At 35.7% G+C, this 22,864-nt stretch overlaps 1 protein-coding gene and 1 pseudogene across 9 annotated transcripts in view; both read right to left on the bottom strand.

Annotated features, from left to right (window-relative positions):
- Positions 1 to 3,976: 3,976 nt before the first annotated feature.
- SLC30A5 (solute carrier family 30 member 5) overlaps positions 3,977 to 22,864 on the bottom strand; it is a 35,813-nt gene continuing 16,925 nt past the window's right edge. For 2 of the 9 annotated variants that reach the window (XM_063087229.1, XM_063087231.1), the window contains 10 exons: positions 22,621 to 22,697; positions 22,206 to 22,376; positions 21,337 to 21,625; positions 20,926 to 21,134; positions 20,069 to 20,226; positions 19,107 to 19,236; positions 16,239 to 16,440; positions 14,974 to 15,200; positions 12,808 to 12,936; positions 11,516 to 12,100 (listed from right to left, as the gene is read on the bottom strand). In XM_063087229.1, the coding sequence (XP_062943299.1) occupies positions 11,930 to 12,100; positions 12,808 to 12,936; positions 14,974 to 15,200; positions 16,239 to 16,440; positions 19,107 to 19,236; positions 20,069 to 20,226; positions 20,926 to 21,134; positions 21,337 to 21,625; positions 22,206 to 22,376; positions 22,621 to 22,697 (1,763 nt within the window). In that variant the 3' untranslated portion in view covers positions 11,516 to 11,929. The other 7 variants (XM_063087233.1, XM_063087235.1, XR_010022652.1 and 4 more) reach the window with 6 other exon arrangements.
- On the bottom strand, positions 14,291 to 14,514 carry LOC134367370 (mitochondrial import receptor subunit TOM6 homolog; annotated as a pseudogene).

Genomic DNA, 22,864 nt, shown 5'->3' with positions numbered 1-22,864 from the left:
TAAAAATCCGCTCTGAAAAAAAAAAAAAAAAAAAAAAACCCTCTGCTCCACCTATTCATTCCTTCCTCCTTCTAAACCCCTGTCAACCACTGACCCTTTTAGTCTCCATAGTTTTGCCTTTTCCAGAATGTTATATAGTTGGAATCATATAGTATATAGCCCTTTTCGGAGTGGCTTTTATTTAAATATGCATTTAAGGTTCTTCCATGTCTTTTCATGGCTTGATAGCTCATTTCTTTTTAGCGCTGAATAATATTCCATGGTCTGAATCTACCACAGTTTATTCTTTCACCTACTGAAGGACATCTTGGTTGCTTCCAAGTTTTGGCAGCTATGAATAAAGCTGCTATTAACATCTGTGTGCAGGTTTTTGTATGGACACAAGATTTAAACTCATATGAGTAGTAAATACCAAGGAATGTGATTGCTGGATAATATGGTAAGAGTATGTTTAGTTTTGTAAAATAGGAATGAGCTTGTCATATTCATAAAAGGGGAGTAGTAGAGATGAGATTGCAGACATTGGAAAGGGTAGAATTATACAAGTCCTTATAAATCAAGGTAAGGAACCTGGGCTTCGATAAGTTCAGAGGAAGCCTTTGGAAGGTTTAAGCCAAGGTGTAGCATGATCTGATTTAGTCACTATGGAAAGAATGTGTGGGATTGGGGGGGGGGGCGGGGAGGATGAAGGGGAAGTGGGAGGAGAAGAGAAGCAAGGGGAACCATTAGAGGCTATGGTAGGAGGCCAGGCAAAAGATGATGGCTTGGATAATAGCTGAACAGAAAAGGGTGGGTTCAGCATATATTTTGGAGATAGAATTGCTAGGTCTTAATGGCTTGCATGCTTGGAGTGTGAGAAATAGGAATCAAGGATGACTCCTGGGTTTTGGCTTGAGTAACTGAAATAGGGAAGATCAAGAGATGACCAGCTTTTAGGGGGTAGCAAGGTATGGATAAGATATTAAGAATTCTGCTACATTTGGAATGCTTGGAGATATACAAGAGGAGAGTTCCACTAGGCAGAAGTCAGGTGGGAAGTCAGAGTTCTCCTTTTGCTGTAGGTAGTACCTACACAGATGATATCATTTAGGGAAGGAACTGTAGAGAAAAGTAGATGTCCAGAAGCAAACCCTGGGTCCTTCCATATGTAAAGATTGTGTTGAGGAGGAGAAGCCAGCTAAGGAGAGTGCTGTCTCTCCCTGGTCTTGGCAGATACTGGTGGTTTATGTTCTGGAGTGACTGAACTATAAGGACTCTGGATTTCAGGATACCAGGCAAGCTGAGGGGAGATTAAGTGAAATTCTGTGTACCAAATGGTGAGCTCTCCAGTCTGCTTCTCCCATCTAGTCCCCTAAATGCTGGAGTCTGGATTTATACCCTCCTAAATGAGATAGGAGAATGCCTTTCTGAGGAATGGATCAGCCCAAGAGAATAGGTACAAAAATTCTGATGGTTAGGCTGCCAGTTAGCTTAGTTGGTTAGAGCAGGGTACTGATAACACCGAAGTCCAGGGTTTGATTCCTTTATTGGCCAGCCACCAAAACCAAAACCAAAACCAAAATCTAATGGTTAGAAAGGGTCCCAAAGAAGTGGCTGGATTACCACTTTGTCACTCTTATAGTGAAGCTCACTACTTAACACTACTTAACATGCACACTGACAGAGCTTCTAATCAATATTTCAGCGTCTTACTTTGAACTGTTAATAGCCAGCTAAGGAGCACCAGACTTTCAAGGAAATCCTCCAACTTGAAAAAAAGAAATCAAAACAAACAAGCCAACATAAAAAGAAACTCTAAGTGAACAGGCAATTCCTAAAAGGAAACAGAATCAGCATATAAAGGATCAAGAATCAAGGAAAAAATAAAAAGAAAAAAGTGAATTAAAAAATAATAAAAATAAGGGGTCGGCCCGTGGCTCACTTGGGAGAGCGTGGTGCTGACAACACCAAGTCAGGGGTTAAGATCCCCTTACCGGTCATCTTTAAAAATAATAATAATAATAATAATAATAATAAAAATAAAAGAAAGGATCAAGGATCAGAATGGACTTTTCAACAGCAATGCTGAAAGCTAGAAGATTCTGAGGGAAAATGACTTTCAGCCTATAATTCTATATGCAGTCAAGCCATCAAACAGCCATGAGGTAGAATAAAGGCATTTTCAGACTTGCAAAATCTAATAAAGGCATCTCCTGCATACCCTTTCTTAGGAAGTTATTGAAGTCTATAATAAAAAGGATGAAAAAATATACAGATAGTTATGGGATCTAAAACACAGTAGTTCTGGGCTGGCTGGTTAGCTGTTGGTTAGAGTGAGGGCCAGCTGCAGAAAAAACCATAACACAAAATAAAGCAGTAGTTATAAACACAGGAGATAAACAAAGGAAATTCTCAAGACTTAGAGCATCCGAGGCTGCCACTACTCTGCAGGCCTACACAGCAATCAGTGTGGGTTGGGGTGGAATGACAAGGATGGTGAGCTCTAAGAGGGACCTCTCCAAGCAAAAAACTGAAATTGGTACCTGACTTATTTGAACATTCTGAGAAGAAATTTACACTTCTGGTATAGCTGGGGATAAATTAGTGATAGGTACAGAGAAAATTTAGACAAATGAAAATAAACAAGAGCATATTAAATCTGGAGCAAATTAGAAGTTGTTAAAACAGAAAATGGAAATATAATAGGGTACATAGGGCACTATGGTAAATTATACAGTCATAATAGTGGAAACATTGAATATTGATTTAGCCAAAAATTATGATTTAATTATATTATTGGAATGGTGGAAAGTGGGAGGGGTGTGAGAGTACACTGGTGGTGGTATAAAAGAGCTAAATGCTCATCTTCCACTGTAAGAAGTTAATGGGTAATTTTTAAAACCATGTAATCAAGAAATAGCAGTATAAAGACATTATTGAGAATTATGGCAGTAAACTACACAGTGATAAGAATAGAGAAATGGTTTCTTTTACAGTGTAGGAGTGGAAAACAGGGCCTGCTGATTTTGTTATAAATTTTAAAGAACTATTTGACCTTTTAAAACTTTGTACCTAAAATGTATAACTGAAAAAAAAAATCAAGACAGAAAGTGGTTGATTTTGTTGACTGAAAATCAGGGGCATTTGCACTAAAACAGAGATAGAAACAAGAGTTGAAAAAGAAGACAGTATACACAGAAACATCATGAACTTATTTTTAATCTTATACACTGACTGTCCCATTTGTAAAGTTGATGTATACTTATACCTCTTACCACTGTCCCTTGATAGCAGTGGAGAGTTTTGTCTTAAAAATGTTATTTGTATACAGGGCCAGCCTGTGGCTCACTTGGGAGAGCGTGGTGTGACAACACCAAGTCAAGGGTTAAGATCCCCTTACTGGCCATCTTTAAAACAAACAAACAAACAAAACATTGTATATTTTGGTGACTGGCACAGGGATTGAACCCTGGACCTTTGTGTTATCGGCACCATGCTCTAAGCAACTGAGCTAACTGTTAGCTGCCTCATATCTTTTAATTTCATTTTTCCATGAACTTTTTGAAGTACCCTGTACAGTTGACCGTTGAAAAGTGGGGTTTAGGAGCACTGATCCCCCACACAGTCGAAAATCTAAGTATAACTTTTTTTGTGTGTGTGTGTCTTTTTTGTGACCGGCACTCAGCCAGTGAGTGCACCGGCCATTCCTATATAGGATCCGAACCTGCTGCGGGAGCGTCAGCACGCTCCCAGCGCCGCACTCTCCCGAGTGCGCCACGGGCTCGGCCCCCAAGTATAGCTTTTGACTTCCCTAATACTTAACTATGTTGTTATATCTTAAGTATGTTGAATGCTTTTTTCCTGGGTTTCCCCAGCAATACACCGTGCACCCCAAGCCCCCAGGAGTGGGGAGGGGTGGGAGTTCTGCTTGTTATGAGCATTTATGACAGACCTAACCGCAAACTTTCCAATATATTTATTGAAAAAAATTCACATAAGTGGACCTGTGCAGTTCAAACATGTGCTGTGTTTTTCAGGGGCTTGTCTTCGTCCCCTTTAACTGGCATACGACTCCTAAAATCCTTGGAATCTCCAAAATGGCGTCTTTTTATGCTAATGAGCCGATTGGTGGCTGGCAGCCCCTAGGTAGCTTCAGGATGGGGGCTGGTCACAGGAAAGACTAAAGATGTTAGAGGGTTGGGACTTTCAGGCCCACCCCACAACTTCTGGGGAGGGGAGAAGGTCTGAAGGTTAAGTTCATCACCAACGGCTAATGATTTAATCAAGTCATGCCTACGTAATGAAGCCTCCATAAAAACCCCAAAGGGCTGGGTTTAGGGAACTTGCAGGTAGCTGAACACGTGGAGGTTCCTGGAAGGTGGTCACCTGGGGAGGGAATGGAAGGTCCTTGCTCCTTCCCATATACCTCACTCACCCTATGCATGTCTTCATTGGTATCCTTGGAAATAGATTGGTAAACATAGGTGTTTCACTTAGTTCTGTGAGTCGCTCTAGCAAATCAATTGAACCCAAGTGAGGCAGGACGCTAGATAGAGATAAGAGTGGGAGAAAGAAAAACTGGTTATTTGCAGATAGGACAAACCGGTTCCCTGAGCAGGCATGCGCATGCGCAGAAACGACCACAGGAGACAAAGTCATTTGCAGATACGGAGACCCTCACCTTGGACACCATTGGGTTAGACCGATGAGTCCCCACCAGCTAGGGCACCAATCTCTTTAACCAATACAACAGAAATTATATTCAGGGCTCAACCAATGACCAAATGGCATGAATCTAGCTAAGAGGTCTTAAAACCCCAGGAGAGTAACCGTCTGCGCTCTTGAGCACTCTTCTCTTTAGCTTGAGCCCGCTCCATTGTCTCCCGAGTGTACGCTCTCTTCCTTTGCTAAATAAACCTGCCTTTACCTTTCATTTCTGACATGTCTTGTCCAAGTCTTTGTTTGAGACACCAAGAACCTGGATCTAGCCAGTGGGACCTGGAATTTTTCTAACACAGGAAGGGGTTTGGGGGAACCCTGATTTATAGCCAGTGGGTCAGAAGCACAGGTAAAACAACCTGGAGCTTGTGATTGGCACCCGAAGGGGGTCAGTCTTGTGGGATCTGATGCTGTCTCCAGGTAATGTCAGAATTAAATTGAATTAGAGGACACCAGATGTTGTGTGCTGTAGAAGTGTTCAATTGCTTGAGGTGTGAGGGAAAACCCTAACCTTAACCCTGACCCTAACCCGCATACATCTGGTGTCAGAAGTGTTTTGTGAGAGTAAAATAGGAGAAACTGAATTTGTTTATTCCTATATTGCCAGACCTTCCAACTGTTCCCTAGATTCCATTCTAGGTCTCCTGCCCTGACCCCTTTGAAACAACATCTGCTCAGCACTCGACAGGCTTTCCTAGTCTTCAACATACTATCTGCCTAATTTTGCTGCTATCACTGGCCTTGTTGTTTTTTACCATGCTAAGAACTTCTTGCCTCAAATGTCCTTGAGTTGATGTTCTCTGTCTAAAATAGCAGATATTAGAAGATGGTCTAGAATACCAGATATTGTTTGCCTCCTTCAATCAGGCTCTAAAGTCTTCTTCCATAGAGAGCTTCTTTAACCATTCTCTAGAATCCTGGCTCTCTAGCCTTGAGCTCTGCTTTAATTAAGAGTATCACCCCTGGCTGGTGGGTTAGCTCAGTTGGTTAGAGTGAGTGCAGCTTTATAACACCAAGGTCACGGGTTCAGATTCCCATATCCACCAGCAGCCAAAAAAAAAAAAAAAAAAAGTATCAACCCTGAATCTACAGTTTCTGGCTTGGAAAGTTGGCTTTCCCACTTAACTAGGTGCATGATGACTTTGGGCAAGTTAGTTAACTGTTTACTGCCTCAAGTTTCTTCTTCAGTAAAATGGTGATAATTATACATATTTATTGCTTAAAACAGTGCCCATCTGGTATATGGTAAGGGTTCAATAAGTATTACTTTTCTTCATATCACTTATTGCATTTAACATTTTATTACAGATTAGTCCGTCTTCTCCACTAGAAAGCAAGCCCCATTAGGGCAGGACTTTTATTGATGACTTTAGCTCCTAGAGCAGTGTATTTGGTACAAAGACCTTCAGTATTTGTTTAGTATTAATAAATTCATTGAATTTTTTTTTTTAAAGATGACCGGTAAGGTCATCTTAAACCTTGACTTGGTGGTGTCAGCACCACGCTCTCCCAGCTGAGCTAACCGGCCATCCCTATATAGAGATCTGAACCCATGGCCTTGGTGTTATCAGCACCACACTCTCCCAATTGAGCCACGGGCTGGCCTTTGAATGTTTTAAAATCCATAAACTATTGCATTATTTTCTTAAATAGGCTTTCCATAACTGTGTGAATGTTAGCATTGACAAATGTATATACTGTTGCAGGGGGAAACCTCGTTGGAATTCAAATGGAAAATAGCCATGAAGTGAAACAATATATACCTGAAAGAATCTAGTCGACTATACTGTATTATCAAACTTGATCAGTTAAAGCAAACTTAGTATGTGATAAACAGTAAAGTACTAGGAGAAAAAAAATGCATGAGATGATTACATAAAGAATTTAATGTACCGTCACAAAATAGCCTCTGAATAAATTATTACAAGTAAAATGTAAAACACTTGAAAAACAAAATACAATAATGTAGAAGTTAAATTATAATTAGATTTGACAAGGGGCTGGCCAGTTAGCTCACTGGGTAGAGCGTGGTGCTGATATAACATCAAAGTCAAGGGTTCAGATTCCTGGAGCAGCCAGCCGCCAAAAAAAAAAGATGTGACAATTGTATACTCCTGTGTAATCACCACTCTGATCAAGATATAGAACATTTTCATCACTCCAAAACATTCCTCCCTGCCCCTTTCCAACAAATCCCTACCTCCCCAAGACAACCACATAGTAGGTAGAATGACCTCCCAGGGATGCCAATGTCCTAATGCCTGGAACCTGTGAATATGTTATCTTACCATGGCAAAAGGGTCTTTGAAGACCTTGAGATGAGGAGAATATCCTGGATTACCTGGGTGGGCCCAGTGCAATCTCCTGAGTCCTTAAAAGTAGAAGAGGAAAGCAGAAGAGCAAGTCAGAGAGATGCAGCAATGGAAGAAGAGACAGGAGAAATGTGAAGCATGAGAAGCACCTGACCTGCTGTTGTTGGCTTTGAAGACGGAGGAAGGGGACCACAAGCCAAGGAATGCAGGTGGTCTCTGGAAGCTGGGAACACCAGCAAAGAAACAGAGACCACAGACTTATATCCGTAAGGACTAAATCCAGCCAACAGCCTGAATGATCAGGAAATAGATTCTCTCCTGCAACCTCCAGAAAGAAACACAGCCCTGCTGACACGTTGAGTTCAGTTCAGTGAAACCCACACTGGACTCGTGACCTACAGAACTGTAAGATAATAAATTTGTGTTGTTTAGGCCATTAAATTTGTGGTAATTTGTTATGACAGTGATAGAAAACTCATACAAACTACTTTCTGTGTTCTATCACTATAGATTAGTCTTACCTGTTCTTGGACATCATAAAAATGAAATCATACAGTATGATGATTTATATTTTTTTGTGTCTGGTTTCTCTCACTTAACGTGTTTTTGAGACTCATCTACATTTTATGTAACAGTAATTTTTTTTTTTTTTTTTAAAAATAGATGACCGGTAAGGGGATCTTAACCCTTGACTTGGTGTTGTCAGCACCACGCTCAGCCAATGAGCAAACCGGCCATCCCTATATGGGATCCGAACCCGGGGCCTTGGTGTTATCAGCACCACACTCTCCCGAGTGAGCCACAGGCTGGCCCTATGTAACAGTAATTTTATTTTTTAGTGTTGAGTAGTATTCTATTATGAATACACTGCAATTTATCAGTTCTCTTGATGGATATTCGGATTGTTTCCAGTTTTTTGCTTTATGAATACATACGTTCTTGTACGAGTCTTTTTGTGGACACTTCTTTCCATTTATCTTGGGTAAATACCTAGGAGTGGGAATGCTGGGTCACATGATGGATATGTTTAACTTTGGCAGTGTGTGAGTTCCAGTTGCTCCATATACTCACCACTTCACTGAACTGAGCACCATGTATTTTATTGTATTAAATATACCTCAATAAAAATAAGAAAAGAAAAATGTAACAGAACAATATGTTTGTACATGCACAGAATATAATAAACCTCTTTGAGCATATGTGTCAGAACCTGCTGTGGATACGAGGAACAAGACAGAAAGTTTGATAATTCACAATTTTAATTGAATTATATAATTTACTAGAAAATTTCCCTTCTGAAAAATCACCCTAAAAATGAACATTACTGGTTTTATAATTGAAGTCTATTCAGCATTTATATATAATTTCCCTGCATATTTAACCTGCTGCTAATTAAGGCCATAAGAAATGTTTGCCTATTTCCATTTTAAGACATCTAACATTGCTGCTGGGAGGGTAAACTGTTACAATCTCTGTGGAGTGCAATTTAGCAATATTTTTCAAATTCATAAATGTCCAAAACCTTTTGCCTCTGAAATTCTACTTGTAGGAATTTATCCTAAATATTTATTTGCAAATATGCAAAATGATGCCTGTACAAGGCTATTCATGTTATCAGTCTAGAATAGCAAAAGATTAGGGCTGGCCTGTGGCTCACTCGGGAGAGTGTGGTGCTGATAACACCAAGGCCATGGGTTCAGATCCCATATAGGGATGGCCGGTTTGCTCACTGGCTGACTGTGGTGCTGACAACACCAAGCCAAGAGTTGAGATCCCCTTACTAGTCATCTTTTAAAAAAAAAATTTATTGTACCTCACTATCTACTTAAAAAATTTTTTTTTTGGCAGCTGGCTGGTATAACCTAAAAAAAATCCATCGGTAGGTTTACTATGCAGCTAAGAATGAGGATGCTTTTTAATGTTTCAATTATAGAATAATTTCTAAGTGAAAAATAATACACACATGTATTTGCTTGTATATGCATAAATAAAATATCTGGAAACATACAGTACTAGAAACTGACAAGAGTGGTAGTTTCTAGACAGGAGAGCTGTGTATCTGAATGACAGAGGTAAAAAGGAGCTGTTTGCCATTTTGGACCAGGTGACCATTAACTAGTAAAAACATGCATCTCTGCCTTAATATAGTAGATACTTTAGGGGAGAATCATAATCTAAATTTAAGATAAGACCAGAGTCCTCTGGTTAGAAATTTTTTGGTGGTTGGCTGGTTCAGAGATTGAATGCTGGACCTTGGTGTTATCAACATCATGCTTGGTTAGATTGCTGATTATGTAGCTTCACTATTTTTCTGCTGAAATTAGAAAAATCACGAGCTCCCAAATTGGTAATAACAGAAAACAATGGATGGAGAAAAAGGGAAGCAAGAGAAATTAACAGGTGTGGAAAACAGTAACCACCACCATTCTCAGAGCAAACAAATTACTAAGCAGGCTTCTGTTTTGGGTATTTTTTAAGTTTTTTGGCAGCTGGCTGGTACAGGGATATGAAATCTTGACTTTGGTGTTATAACATCAAGCTCTAACCCACTGAGCTAACCAGCCAGCCATGGGATGTTGATTTATAGAAAAACAGAGAAATTAATGAAAGCTACCTTTGAAGTCAGGTTTAAAATAATGATTCCTCAACTATAGCCCTTTTCAACTTTCAATTTATCTTCACATTCATTATTTATTCCCAAACCCTGTCAGATTTTATTGATATTATACATGAGAAAAATAAAGATACCCAGAGAGGCTCATTTGAATAAAAGTCACATAGTTTATATGAGGTGAAACCAGTACCATGGTGTTGTCAGTACTGGACTTTCCCTACTTTCTACCTGCACCCCCCTTAATCTTCAGCCCCTGCCCTTCCTCTCACCCTATCTCTCAATCACATTAATCGTTTTGCTATTTATATGACTTTTAAGGGAAATGACAATGTTAATAATGGTTTAATATTTATTGTACCTCACTATCTACTTAAAAAAATTTTTTTTTGGCAGCTGGCTGGTATAAGGATCTGAAGCTTTGACCCTGGTGTTGTAACACTGCACTCTAACCAACTGAACTAAACAGCCAGCCCCCTAAATTTTATTTTTAATGTGTAAAAACTGCATTAAAATATCCATATGTAATTATTTACCCACAACTCAAAGTTTTTAATATGTATTGAATATTTAGGACCAAAAAATGTGCAAAAACAAGGATTATCAAAATAACTTATAACAAATTTCTAAAACCTCTCACATATTAAAATTGGTAAGACAAAAATATGATTTACAATACATGTTTGCCATTATGGTAGAGATAAGAAAATAGTATTCATACTAAATTCATCCTACTTATCACAATTCCTAGTATAAGAATGAAAATATTTAGATGCTTATAAATAGAAAGATAGGTATTCAAAAGTTTCTTTTGGACAATATTCTTTGGTGTTTATAAAACTGCATGTATTATATATATCTGTTTATCATAAAATCTTTTCAATTACACATGCAGTTAAAATTGGAAATAAAAAGATATAAATTAGATATTAAAGATTAAGTATCCCTAATCTGAAAATCCAAAATGCTCTAGAACCTGAAACTTTTTGAGTAGTGACATGATACTCAAAGGAAATGCTTATTGGAGCATTTTGGATTTTCAGATTAGATACGCATTCTGCAAATATTCCAAGATCTGAAAAAAATGTGAAATCCAAAACTTTCTGTTCCCAAGCATTTCGGATAAGGGATACTCAATTTGTACTATATAAAGTAGTTATAGGGTATTTTGTTTTCATAGTTCTCAAATGTTTATGGATAAGTTTTAATTATTAAACCTTGAAATAACTATTCTTTGATATTTCTTATCTTTTTTTTTTTTTAAAAGATGACCGATAAGGGGATCTTAATTCTTGACTTGGTGTTGTCAGCACCAGGCCCTCCCACGTGAGCCATGGGCTGGCCCAATATTTCTTATATATATCTATTTGTTCCAGAAATCAGAAAAAAAGTTACATCCTTAGGCAGAGAATTCAACTCTGGTTGACAACTATTTATGATTCTCTTAACTAGCTGTTCCACAACATATGGAGCTAAATGAAAAGATGAAATCCTAGTATTGCTTGGATACCAGCTTGATAAGCAGCTTGGAATGCCAGATGCACAACAAGAAATGAAATATTCTACTTTGGAGAAAGATGACAAGTGAACAAATAACATAGACACAACCTCGTGTAAGTTCTTCATCCTAATAAATTATTCATTTGCAAATATTACCAAAAGTAAAAAAATTTATTTTACAGAGTGGTTGGTTTTTATAATACATCAAAAACTGTAATGTTATACTTCCTTATTCTCACTGCTTATCTCATATCAGTGGTTGAAGCTTCTCCCAAATAATTTAGTTCACATTTAAAGAGGCAATCCAGATTTTACTTAATGAACTTAAGTTATAATTAGAAACCAGTTTTATATACAGAAAATCCATAAATATAGAACTTTTATTCCTATTTTATCCTTAGGCTATGCAAAAAAAATGACTAAAATTTTTCATTTGGGTCTTTGTAATAAACATGTAAATACATATTTACAATGGAGACGCTTTCTAATAGAAAGTAAACACACAGAAGTAATTTTGGTCTTCACTAGAATCCATCATTATGTATCCATTTCTAAAGATGATGTTATATGTCATGTTCAAATTTTAAGATTCCTTTATACACATTATTCAAATAATTATCTTACTTTCACAATTAATGCTTCATTCTGTATTTAAATTTCTTTTAAGAAAGATTCCTTGATCCAATAGTAGGGAGCTTCAAAAGTTTCTGTACAATTATGTGCAATTTTTGTCCTTCTGGCAATATCACAAATACTGAGTCATTTAATCTTCATTGTTCATACCCCAGGGGTAATTCCTGAGTTATGCTCACATGATGTAAGTACCATCTTTGCAGAATTTCATGGACTCCATTTGTTTTGTCATAGCCAGGACATCATGGAATCCAGTACTTAGTCCAGACATATGTTGAAAGTATGCCTCTTTTTCCACTTGAATTGTTAAATTGTTTACGCCAGCATCTTTAAGTATTCCTGTAACCTGTTATATGAATCCAGACATTTTAAAGCATTTAGAGCATGCATTTAGTACACATCTTAAATAACTGATATTACATTTTTTATACTTACAGGTAGTCTAAGATAAATCCTCAAAGTAATGTTTATTATTTATTTAGTCAAAATGTTAGATGGGATTTTTTGGAAGGTCAGTAAATTATTGACCTGACATTCAAAGAAGAAAAGAAAAATAGCTAATGTTTCCAATTTGGTACATCTAGAATAGGGCTATAGGAACTGTTTTGATCCCTATCTCCAAACAGCATATACCTTGCCAACTTATTTTTATTTTTTGGCAGCTGGCTGGTAGTAGGATTCAGACCCTTGACCTTGACCTTACTTTAACCAACTGAGCTAAGTGGCCAGACTCCAACTTGATTATTATTATTAATTTAGGGCTATATTTACAGTACCTTATTTTTTGATAATCTACTGGGAACCAAGATGGATCATAAATGAATTTTTTTACATTTACTTAAGCTTGTCCTCTAAATACTAAAACTTGATTTTAACAATTTTTAGATATAAAACAAATCTAGATGTAAAAAATAAGTTATATTACTCTCAAACAGCTGAAAGACTGATATTTTTGAACAGTAAAAATGATTTGAGCCATATAACTTATGATGTGTGCAATTTTAGGTATGAATTAGCTCAACTGAAATTACTTTAAAAACAAAAGGTTATTACCTGCTGTACTATTCTTTGTTCCATCACATCGGATGTCACCTGTATATGAATTGTTCCTGCCACAACACTGGCAGAATGACGCCAGAAATGAGGGTCTCGATATGATATTAATCCTTCAATTTTCTGTATCTGTCAAATAAAAGAAGAGGTAATATAAACGGTTTTAAAGGCTAATTAACACAATGGAGATGCTTTCTGATAGAAAGCAATCACAGATTCCTTGATCTACAAGTCACTATTAAGCTGTTTAAGAAAAAAATAAAAAAAGATAAGGAGAGGCTGGAAATGGGAAGGAACAGCAGAAAGACAACAAACTTGAAGTGCCTAAAATTTTCTGACCTAGGACTGATGCTGAGGAAAGGAGCTCTGAATAGGAAAGCGAATGGAGGTTACAGATGTCTTTACACCCAAATGTGGCTTTCACCAACAGTCATACACTCATTTTCACCAGTATAACATGACTTTTCCTGTTCTAAATATTACCTGCACATGTTCAATGAACTACATGGTTTCCTTTACATTGATACATACATACACACGTTATTTGTTATATAGAGATAACACATTCAAAAGATATCCTCAATGTTCAACAATAGAGGATTGTTTAAATAAATTGACTACCCACAGAATGTAATACTACACTGTCATTAAAAGTGTATTAGCGTATTTATCAATGTGACATAATTAAGTGGGAAAAATTAATAAAACAGTACAAAACAGTTTTTTGCCATTTTTATTTTCAAAATATTTTTATATAGAACAACAACTTATAAAAGTGTTTCTTTCAACGTGTTTTTTCTGTGGCGGCTGGCTGGTACAGGGATTGAACCCTGCAGCACCACCCTCTAAACTTCTGAGCTGACTAGCCAGCTCCAAGGCAACCATTTCTCCCTACTGATCTGAAATGTCATTTTGCTGTATACTGAATTCCATAATTCCTAAGTCTGTTTCTGGACAACCTATTTTTTAAAAAGTTGATTAATGGGTTTATTCTTGTGTAAGACCAAATTGTTAGTTGTGTGAGTTAATTCTGTAACTTTATACAGTTGTTTCTTGGTATCCTTAGATACTCAAATCCTTATATAAAAATGGCAGAGTATTTGTATATACCTACGCACATCCTCCCTTATACTTTTTTTTTTTTTCAGTCTTTCTGTACATTCTTTATTTCAAATATTTGTTAGAACACCATTGTTATTCCTCAGGACAAGAGCAAAGATCACCCCCTTGCTGAAACTTAGGAACTATGCACAGAACTTTACAGAACAGAGGCAACACTTCAGCTGAAGCCTGACTGCTGACCAGAGAATGGAGTTCTGAGTGGACTCAAGGAACAAAAGGAAACCAGGGAGGAAAGGGGGAAGGTGCTTGTCTGAATCAAACTTCAGCTGCCATTAGGGCATATCTTGTAGTGGTCACAGATTGTAGGCTCTGTTTTTGGAAGGTTTCAGGTATAGCACAGGGATTCCATTTGTCTACTTGGCTACACCCCTGGCTGAGGTGCCTTTAGGTCAATGTCACTCAAGTTCCTGGCCAGCCAAACTCCCACAGGGGAGAGTCCCAAATCGAGGAGGAAGTTTCTCTGAAATCATTCCTATCACTGGCAAAATGGTAGATGCCCTAAAGCCAATCTCCCACGTTGTCTGGAATTTTGGGAGCTTTGTTTGCCTAGCCAGCAGTGCTCATGGTGACCCCACTGGAAGCCATGGTAGCACCCTCAGGCTCCCCACATTCCTCGCAGGATGCACCACCCTCCCTTAGACTTTAAATCATCTCTAGATTGCTTATAATACCAAATATAGTGTAAATGCTACGTAAACAGTTGTTCTACAACATTTTAAAATTTGTATTTTTTATTGTTGCACTAACTCTTCCAAATAAGTTCCAAATAATATTGAATTATCTATCCCTCCACCCCAAAACAAAAACAAAACAAAATCCCAATGAGAGGCAACTGAGATTTAAAAAGAAAATTAACAGCTTCATAATACAGTCTTCCCATCTAAGAAAATGTCTCTTTCCATTTATTCAGTCCCTGTTTTACGTCTTTTAAGTAAAACTGTATTTTCTTCATTCATATCTTGCACATTTCTTGTTAGGTCAACTCATTCAAATTCAAATGCTATTTTAAAAGGAAAAAAATAGTGAAGAAATTACATGCAGTACCTTTTCTAAAGCAATATGTAGTTCTTTTTCATAATCTGGTGGCAGTCTCAGAAGCAGAACCTGACAGGCATCTTTAATCAGTGGAATAACACTGAGAAATATTAATATAGCAATAAAAAGAGAACAGAGGGGATCAGCAATGAACCATCCAAACTGCTCTATAAGAATTGTGGATACGATCACACCAATACTGCCAAGTGTGTCTGCCAAAACATGTAGAAATACACCTACAAATAAAATATATAAAAACATTAAAAACTAAGGCACATCTAATTTAGTTCTTTTATCCATTCTACCAATATTTCTGGGTACCTATTATGCACTACACACTTTGCTAGTAGCTGTTTCTTCAAAATGACTAAAACATGGTCACAACCCTCTAGGAATCTGGAGTATAGTAGTAAAAAGATAAGAACATTGGCAACTGACACAGTATGATGAGTTTTATGATGGTGCAATTTGGGAAGGTTTCCTAAGAATCATGCTTGAACCAAGTTTTGACATTATCCAAATTACTTAAACAATCAGAATAAACAATACAACAAAATAAGTGATGAATAGTTCTTCCATATTTTTTTGTAGTGCAATAAAAATTTCCTTTTTCTTTTGTAGTGAAAGTTCATAATGGTACACTCAGGGTTTCCCTTTCAACTAATATTTATTCAAGTGACACTATGAAAAGGACTCTATAATTATAATTATTTATTTAAAAATTGACATTTATGAACAAATGTATTTTCATTTTTTAAAAAAATTTTATTTTATTGTGGTAAGAACATTTATCATGAGATCTGCACTCAGCAAATTTTTAAGTGTACAGTACATTATTGTTGACTATTGGTACAATATTGGACAGCAGATCCTCAGAGCTTATTCATGTTGCTTAACTGAAACTTTATAGCTGTTGATTAGCAACCTCCAATTCCTTCTCCCCCTTTGATTCTATGAATTTCACCCATATAAGTGAAATCATGCAGTATTTGCCTTTCTGTGACTGGCTTGCTTCACTTAGCATAATGTTCTCAAGGTTTATCTACACTGTAGCATACTGTGGAATTTCCCTCTTTTTAAAAGGCTGAACAATATTTCATTTCATGTATATAGAACACAAGTGTTTTTTATAGCAGATGACTTCAGACTTTTTTAGCCACAGGTTGATTTTTAAAAATAAAATTGTACATTGTAGCCCAATATTTAATACAAATAAACAGAGTGTCAATATAGAATGCAGTTGAAAGGCAGGACAATATCTGGCAAGGACTCACCCCTCATGTTAGCATTCATGACTCCGCTTGTGGATCCGTGGCTATGACCGTGCCCATGGTCACTGTGTCCATGCATATGGTGTGAATGGCTGTGATCAGATGAGTGACAGCTTCCTTGAGAAGCTCCATGGGTATGGTTATGGGCATGGCTAAAGGCACAGATACCAATAAGGTTTACTATCAGCCCTCCAACTGAGACTGGCTAGCAAAAGGGAGAAAAGAAAACCTTAAAATTTGTAGTTTTTAAATAAACTTTTTATTGAAAAATTATTATATACTACATGTTTTTCTGTTTATAGTTTTGAAAGTATTCACAATAAAACCTCACTAAGTTCAATAAGTAAGTCCAAAATTTAAAAAATGGGAATTTTAGAATATTTTAGCAGGAACATTTTAACTTTCAAATATCAAACAAAATTGACAAATACTGGAATTTAGACTCACTTTAAGTTATTAAGACTGATATGTATTTGGCTCATGGCTTATGTATAAACAAATGGTGCAAAGTTTTGTTTATTTAAATAAAGAGTTTGAAAGTACTGCTTAGTAGGGCAAGAATACACTGTACTTGAAACCTTGTTTATATTACTAGGTAAATTTGAACAGTTTGTATGGTAATGATTAAAATTTAATAACTAGTGGATTGCAAATTAATGTAGTCTTACTGTGTCTTACATGTGTTAAAATTTTCCAAAGTAAAAACAGTACAATAAAATAGCAAACATATAAAAGTAATCTTTCATTTTTTAAAAACAAAGTGAATAACATTTCTTGAATTAACAGTGCCACAATAATACTCCAAAAGATAAGCAAAGTTACTTATTCCTTGATTATCCTTATATGTCTACAATTTCTCCTTTAGAGAATCATTTGTTTCATAAAAGGAAAGTATAAAAATGAAGGGAACAAATAATTTTAATTACTTATCTTTTTTTTTTTGGCTGGCTGGTTGGGGATCTGAACCTGTGACCTTGCTATTAGAAGGTTGTGTTCTATAAAACTGAGCTAACCAGCCAGCCCCAGAAGAGATTTACTTTGGTAAGCATATATGGAGCTTATTTACTTTTTCCTGTGAGTCAGACCACTTTTCTGTCAGACTTTAAAATTTCAGTTTTATAAAGCTTATAAAGCTTGTAGAAGGTCAACGAGTTTGAGTGAAACCAAATACTGCTTACAGAATCCCCACAACCTCATGCTCTTCCTCCTCTACTGAGAAATATTTCATCTTTGTATATTTCATCAGAAAGACAAAAATGTAGAAAGTGAAAGTCCCTATAATACTACCCCCAATAGTTACTCACTCCTAGGAGAATGATGTATTTTCTACATGTATACTAATATATGTATATATATCTTTTAAAACCAATATGAGAATCATTATAATACTATTTTGCAATTTGTTTTTCACTTAGTACATCTTCTAAGTTGTTTTCATGCCAATATATATAGATATACCTCATTTTTTTTTTTTTTTTTTTTTTTTTTTTAAAGATGACCGGTAAGGGGATCTTAACCCTTGACTTGGTGTGGTCAGCACCACGCTCAGCCAGTGAGCGAACCGGCCATCCGTATATGGGATCCGAACCCGGGGCCTTGGTGTTATTAGCACCGCACTCTCCCGAGTGAGCCACGGGCCGGCCCTATACCTCACTCTTTTAATTTTATTATTTTTTAAATATTTGGACAGCTGGCCGGCCTCACTCTTTTTAATAGCTACATAGTATTTTATTATATGGATAACAGATTTATTTAACTGGTTCTTTCATTGATAGACACTGGATTGTTTTCATTACATGAATTATGTACTTCTATATACTTGTGTGAATGTTTCTGTATGATAAATATTAAAGACTGAAGAGTATGAGCACTTGAAAATCCAGTATATATTTCCAAACTGTACTCTAAAACCATTTCACTAAAGTATGCTTCTACCAAGACTCAGAACTGCTTTTAGTCATTCAACAATTAATTGCTGAGTTCCTACTACAAACCAGGTGCTATCATTTAAGAGTTAATGATAATTAACATTCAGGTCCTGAAGACACATCTTAATTGTGGAAGAAATTAAACAACAAATTAACTGCAACTCAATGGTGCTAAAAGAAGAATGCATGAGATACTATAGGAATACTGAGAAGGGGAGTCTAACAAATTTTGTGGAGGAAAGAGAGAGAATAAGGGAAAGTATTCTACCAGAGGAGACATGTAAGCAAAATCTTGAGTGAGGCTGAGAGGTGAGAGAAGGGCATGTCAAGTACAAGAAATAGTGCATTTAAAGGTTTGGAGGTATAGAGAGAACATTAAAAGTTGCTATAGTAGTAATATAATCTGTAGAGTAAAGCTTTTAAAGTTATAAATTTTTTTCTGATTTTATCTCTAACATTGTACCAATTTCCTCAGGTATTTAAAAACACATTTTTTTTTTTTTTTTTGAAAGATGACCGGTAAGGGCATCTTAACCCTTGACTTGGTGTTGTCAGCACCACGCTCTCCCAAATGAGCTAACCAGCCATCCCTACATAGGGATCCAAACCCGTGGCCTTGGTGTTATTAGCACCACAGTCTCCCAAGTGAGCCACCAGCCGGCCCTTTAAAAACACATCTTTAAACAAAAACATTTCATTAGTCAGAAAGAAACCTGTATGTTTTACAATGTCATCTAATATTTTGATTACTAAAATATTAGAGAAAAGGATTAATTAATTTCTAAGAGTCGGCAGTGTAAATGTAAATAGAAGGATAGGAAATTACATTGATTTAAGTAAAAAATAAAATAAAACTTTCCTATATCAATATCTAGAAACAGTTAAACTTCAGCATGGAAAAAACTATATGAGTAGAAATTCAAATAGGAAAATAAAGACTTACTGTTAACATTTGTGTGTCTAATTCCGGAGGATCAATCAATCTAGCCACTGACTCCATAAACACAAAAAAAGCTATTACTATTAGAAAAAGTCCATTAATAAATCCAGAGAGAATTTCTATTCGGCCATACCTAAAAATGTAGAATACTTTTTAGAAAAGGAAAATGACAAATATTTTAAAAGTATGAAAACATTATTATTTTATAAATGAGGAAATAAGTCCAGATTTTCCAACTACTTATTTAGTAGTTATAATAATATTAGAAAATTACCAAGATTTTAAATACCATATTAATGCTGAAGGTCCTTCTGTACATATATCTGTTTGCTGAAATTTTATATATTAATCAGTATCCTTCTTACACAAAGCCTTTCCTAATTTCCAAGCAAGAGGTTATTTCTTCTTCCTTTAAACTCTTGATGTGCTCTGTATCTCATGTCACAAAAATTCTGCTTTTTACCAAAATTATTTGTATTTTTGGCTCATCCATCTTTCAAAATATAAACAGTTGAGAATAAGAGCTGAATTTATTAATTTAGAGTAGGTGTTATCAAAATATGTCTCAAAACAGATTCTAATATTTGTTGAATTGAATTTTTTGCTTAATGAAAGAATATTTTCATGTATAGCAACTTCAGATTTTGAATACTCTTTTTAACAGCAAAGATGTGAATGACCATGCACATTCCATTCCCTCAAAAGAAACAAGTTGGGCAAAGACCTCGAGATTTTAACTGATTTTTGCTCCCTGCCTAAAGAGAATTTGTCAGGGACTATAATCTCATTGCCATTCAGTATTTATCAAATGCTTAGTTCATATCCCCTTACCTACTTCAAATTAAGAAAAATGAAGATCTAAAAATTATTTGTATTGAAAGTAATAATGTTTTATTCTATAAGATGGAATTTGCACTTAAAATTTTTTCATTGTGCTACATCACCTTGATAGTCAGTGTACCTACCCATAGGAGAAAATCCGAGTGGCTTTCCATCTACTCATCAGGGCAGCAAAAAGTCCCATGACCAAAGCAGAGCAGTCAAAGAGCATGTGAAATCCATCTGAGATCAGACCCAGACTATTGGTCAACACGCCATAGAATAATTCCACAAAGGTAAAAAGCTAAAAATGTTAAAAATAAATAAATAAATAAATAAATAAAAAAGAATGGGAGGAGTATGCTGGGAAATGTTTCAATAGAGATTTACTCAGGATTTAATCATGAGAATTCTAACCCTAATTACCCAAATCTTACTTGAAGATGTGCCATAACTCTGCCTCTTTAGTTATTTAACTGTTACTCATACTAGGAAAATTTATTTCATATAAACTGTAAGAAACTAAGACAAATCAGATATATCTCTCATATAAACTATGGAGATAGTTTTATTTGCATGCCTGTAGAAATCAGTAAACTAGGCTATAAAATGTTAGGAACCAGTGGTCTGTAAGTCACATCTTATAAAGAAGTAGATAAAACTCTTTAAATGTTACTATATTTACTGATTTGAAAGAGCATATTAAATAAATGCTTCTAAAATGCCTCAAAAATTGTTTGCTTGGGCTGCCTGGTTAGCTCAGTTGGTTAGAGCACAGCCTTATAACACCAAGGTCATGGGTTCGGATCCCATACTGGCCAGCCAGAAAAAAAACTGTTTGCTTAACTAGTCTGAATATGATACTGTAATCTTGCTACTACTTAGAGAAAATGTAAATTTTAGCCCATCTCTACTGGAAATTTGGGAATTACTAAAATTATACCAGAACTGTCAAAATTAAAATATTAGGTTAAGATATGGCACCAATATTTAAAAATCTTACCAGATTCAAGCACAAGAAGTAAAAGATCTGCCTAGAATCATTCTCCTCAAGAATTTGTTTTAGTGATTCCTTAATAAACCTAGGGATTGATTGAGAGCTATGCTGAAAAGCATCACCCATGAAGTTATAAAGAGGTGTTCCTTCAGGAGAATATCCAATAAGGGTACCTTTCTGTCCTCTCTTAGAGGGAGATGATAAGATGTTGGCAGCTACAAACAGAAAAAAAAAAAAAAAAAAGGAACATTACAAAAGTTTTAAAAGTTTAAGCTATGAAAAAACCAACATGGTAACCGTCAGCACTAAATGCAAGCACTGAAGAATTTCCTAAATTAAGTAAAGAAATGATTTGACCATCAGAATCCATAAAAAGAAATTTGTTAAAATAAAAACAAGGGGGAAAATAATGCTTACACAAAATGAAGAATATAGCACTCACTACCACTCCTCCAGACAGGACGTGTTCAGTACTCTCCTGGTGTGCTGCTTTGTTCATAGCCCGAAGCTGGTCTGTTATTGGATGTGTCCAAAAATTTCCAAAAAGGAGAGCACTAATAAAAATGGGAAAGGATCCATAGCGGGCACATTTGGAAACATCCATTTTGACTGAACAAGTAGAATCCACATAGAAATCCAAGATCATGACGAAAAAGATAACCGTTGTGAAAGGCATAATGAGAGAAAACCAAGACTCAACTTTACTCTAAAAATTAAAAAAAAAAAGAAACTGTCAATACTATATAGGTATAAAGTTCACATCGTGTAAGATGTTTTTGTTAAACTTTTTATGTATAAGCAAATATTCTCATGATTCAATATCCACAAAATGCCAACATATAAGAGCTACAAAATACTGGCACATTTTCCCAGTATTCTCCAAAGTGTTAAAAAACAAAGCATTAATGTTTAAAAACTTTATAAACACGTGACCCACAATCCTAAAGCCTAACATATGGCTTGTTGTTTGTTCAACTGATTCCTTTGGGTCACAGGAATGCAAAGGATATGTAAATGTAATAGTATTTGATTTGTATTTTTCTTTTAATTCAAAATTTAAGATTTACTTGTACATATTTGTGGGGTACAGTATGTTGTTACAACAGATTTGTGTTTTTTATAAATAAAATTAACTCCAAAAATGTTTTTTTAAAACTACAAAGAAAAAGCAAAGATAATTTAGGCCACTTTCAACTTCAGATTGAAATAAAATTCAATGTACTGAACTAAAATTTATAAGCAATAGCAATTCATTTTACTTATCACCAGTAAATTCTTGCTCTTACCTCAGTTGTCACAGAAAGAACAATGACCCATGGGCACAAGAGAAGCACAGAAACAAGATGAGATAAAGCCTGAAGACGTTTGGCTCCACCGACATCTATAGAGAGCTTTCTGGAAGCTGTATGAAAACCAACTTTACAACACAAAGCCAGTACTAGCAACAATACTCCAGCCTAGGAGTAAAATTAGATAAGTCTCATTAGAAACATATACAGTCCAAAACTCAATCCTTAAATACATAATATTTGAAGAAATGGAACCAGTATGTTTTTTCCATATCCTCAATTACTTAACTACTTAAATGGCAGGCAATATTGTAAATTATTGAAAACTTATTTTAAATGCACTTTTAAAGTTATAATAGCTATAACTTTTCAGAATCTTTTGATCACTTTAGCAACAAAGAAAAGAACATACCTTGTGATCTGCCACACCTAAGAAGGCAATGGCTGTGTAAAGCATGTGAGTTAGAGCACTGTCATGATGTCCTTCAGCTAAGTAAGTTGAAATAAAGGAAAACATTCCAAATATTAACTCTTTGAAACCTGACGTCCTCCTGAAATTTTAGTTACATTATTTTGGGTTGAATATAGACTAATCTGGGGGCCCCAAACCTGACAACCTTCAATAATACGTTTCCCTTAAAAACAAAACAATGTAG

The sequence above is a fragment of the Cynocephalus volans genome, chromosome 2, assembly GCF_027409185.1.
Source record: "Cynocephalus volans isolate mCynVol1 chromosome 2, mCynVol1.pri, whole genome shotgun sequence".
NCBI lineage: Eukaryota > Metazoa > Chordata > Mammalia > Dermoptera > Cynocephalidae > Cynocephalus > Cynocephalus volans.
The sequence above is the reverse complement of the archived record's forward strand: the minus strand, read 5'-3'. Positions and strand labels throughout refer to the sequence as shown.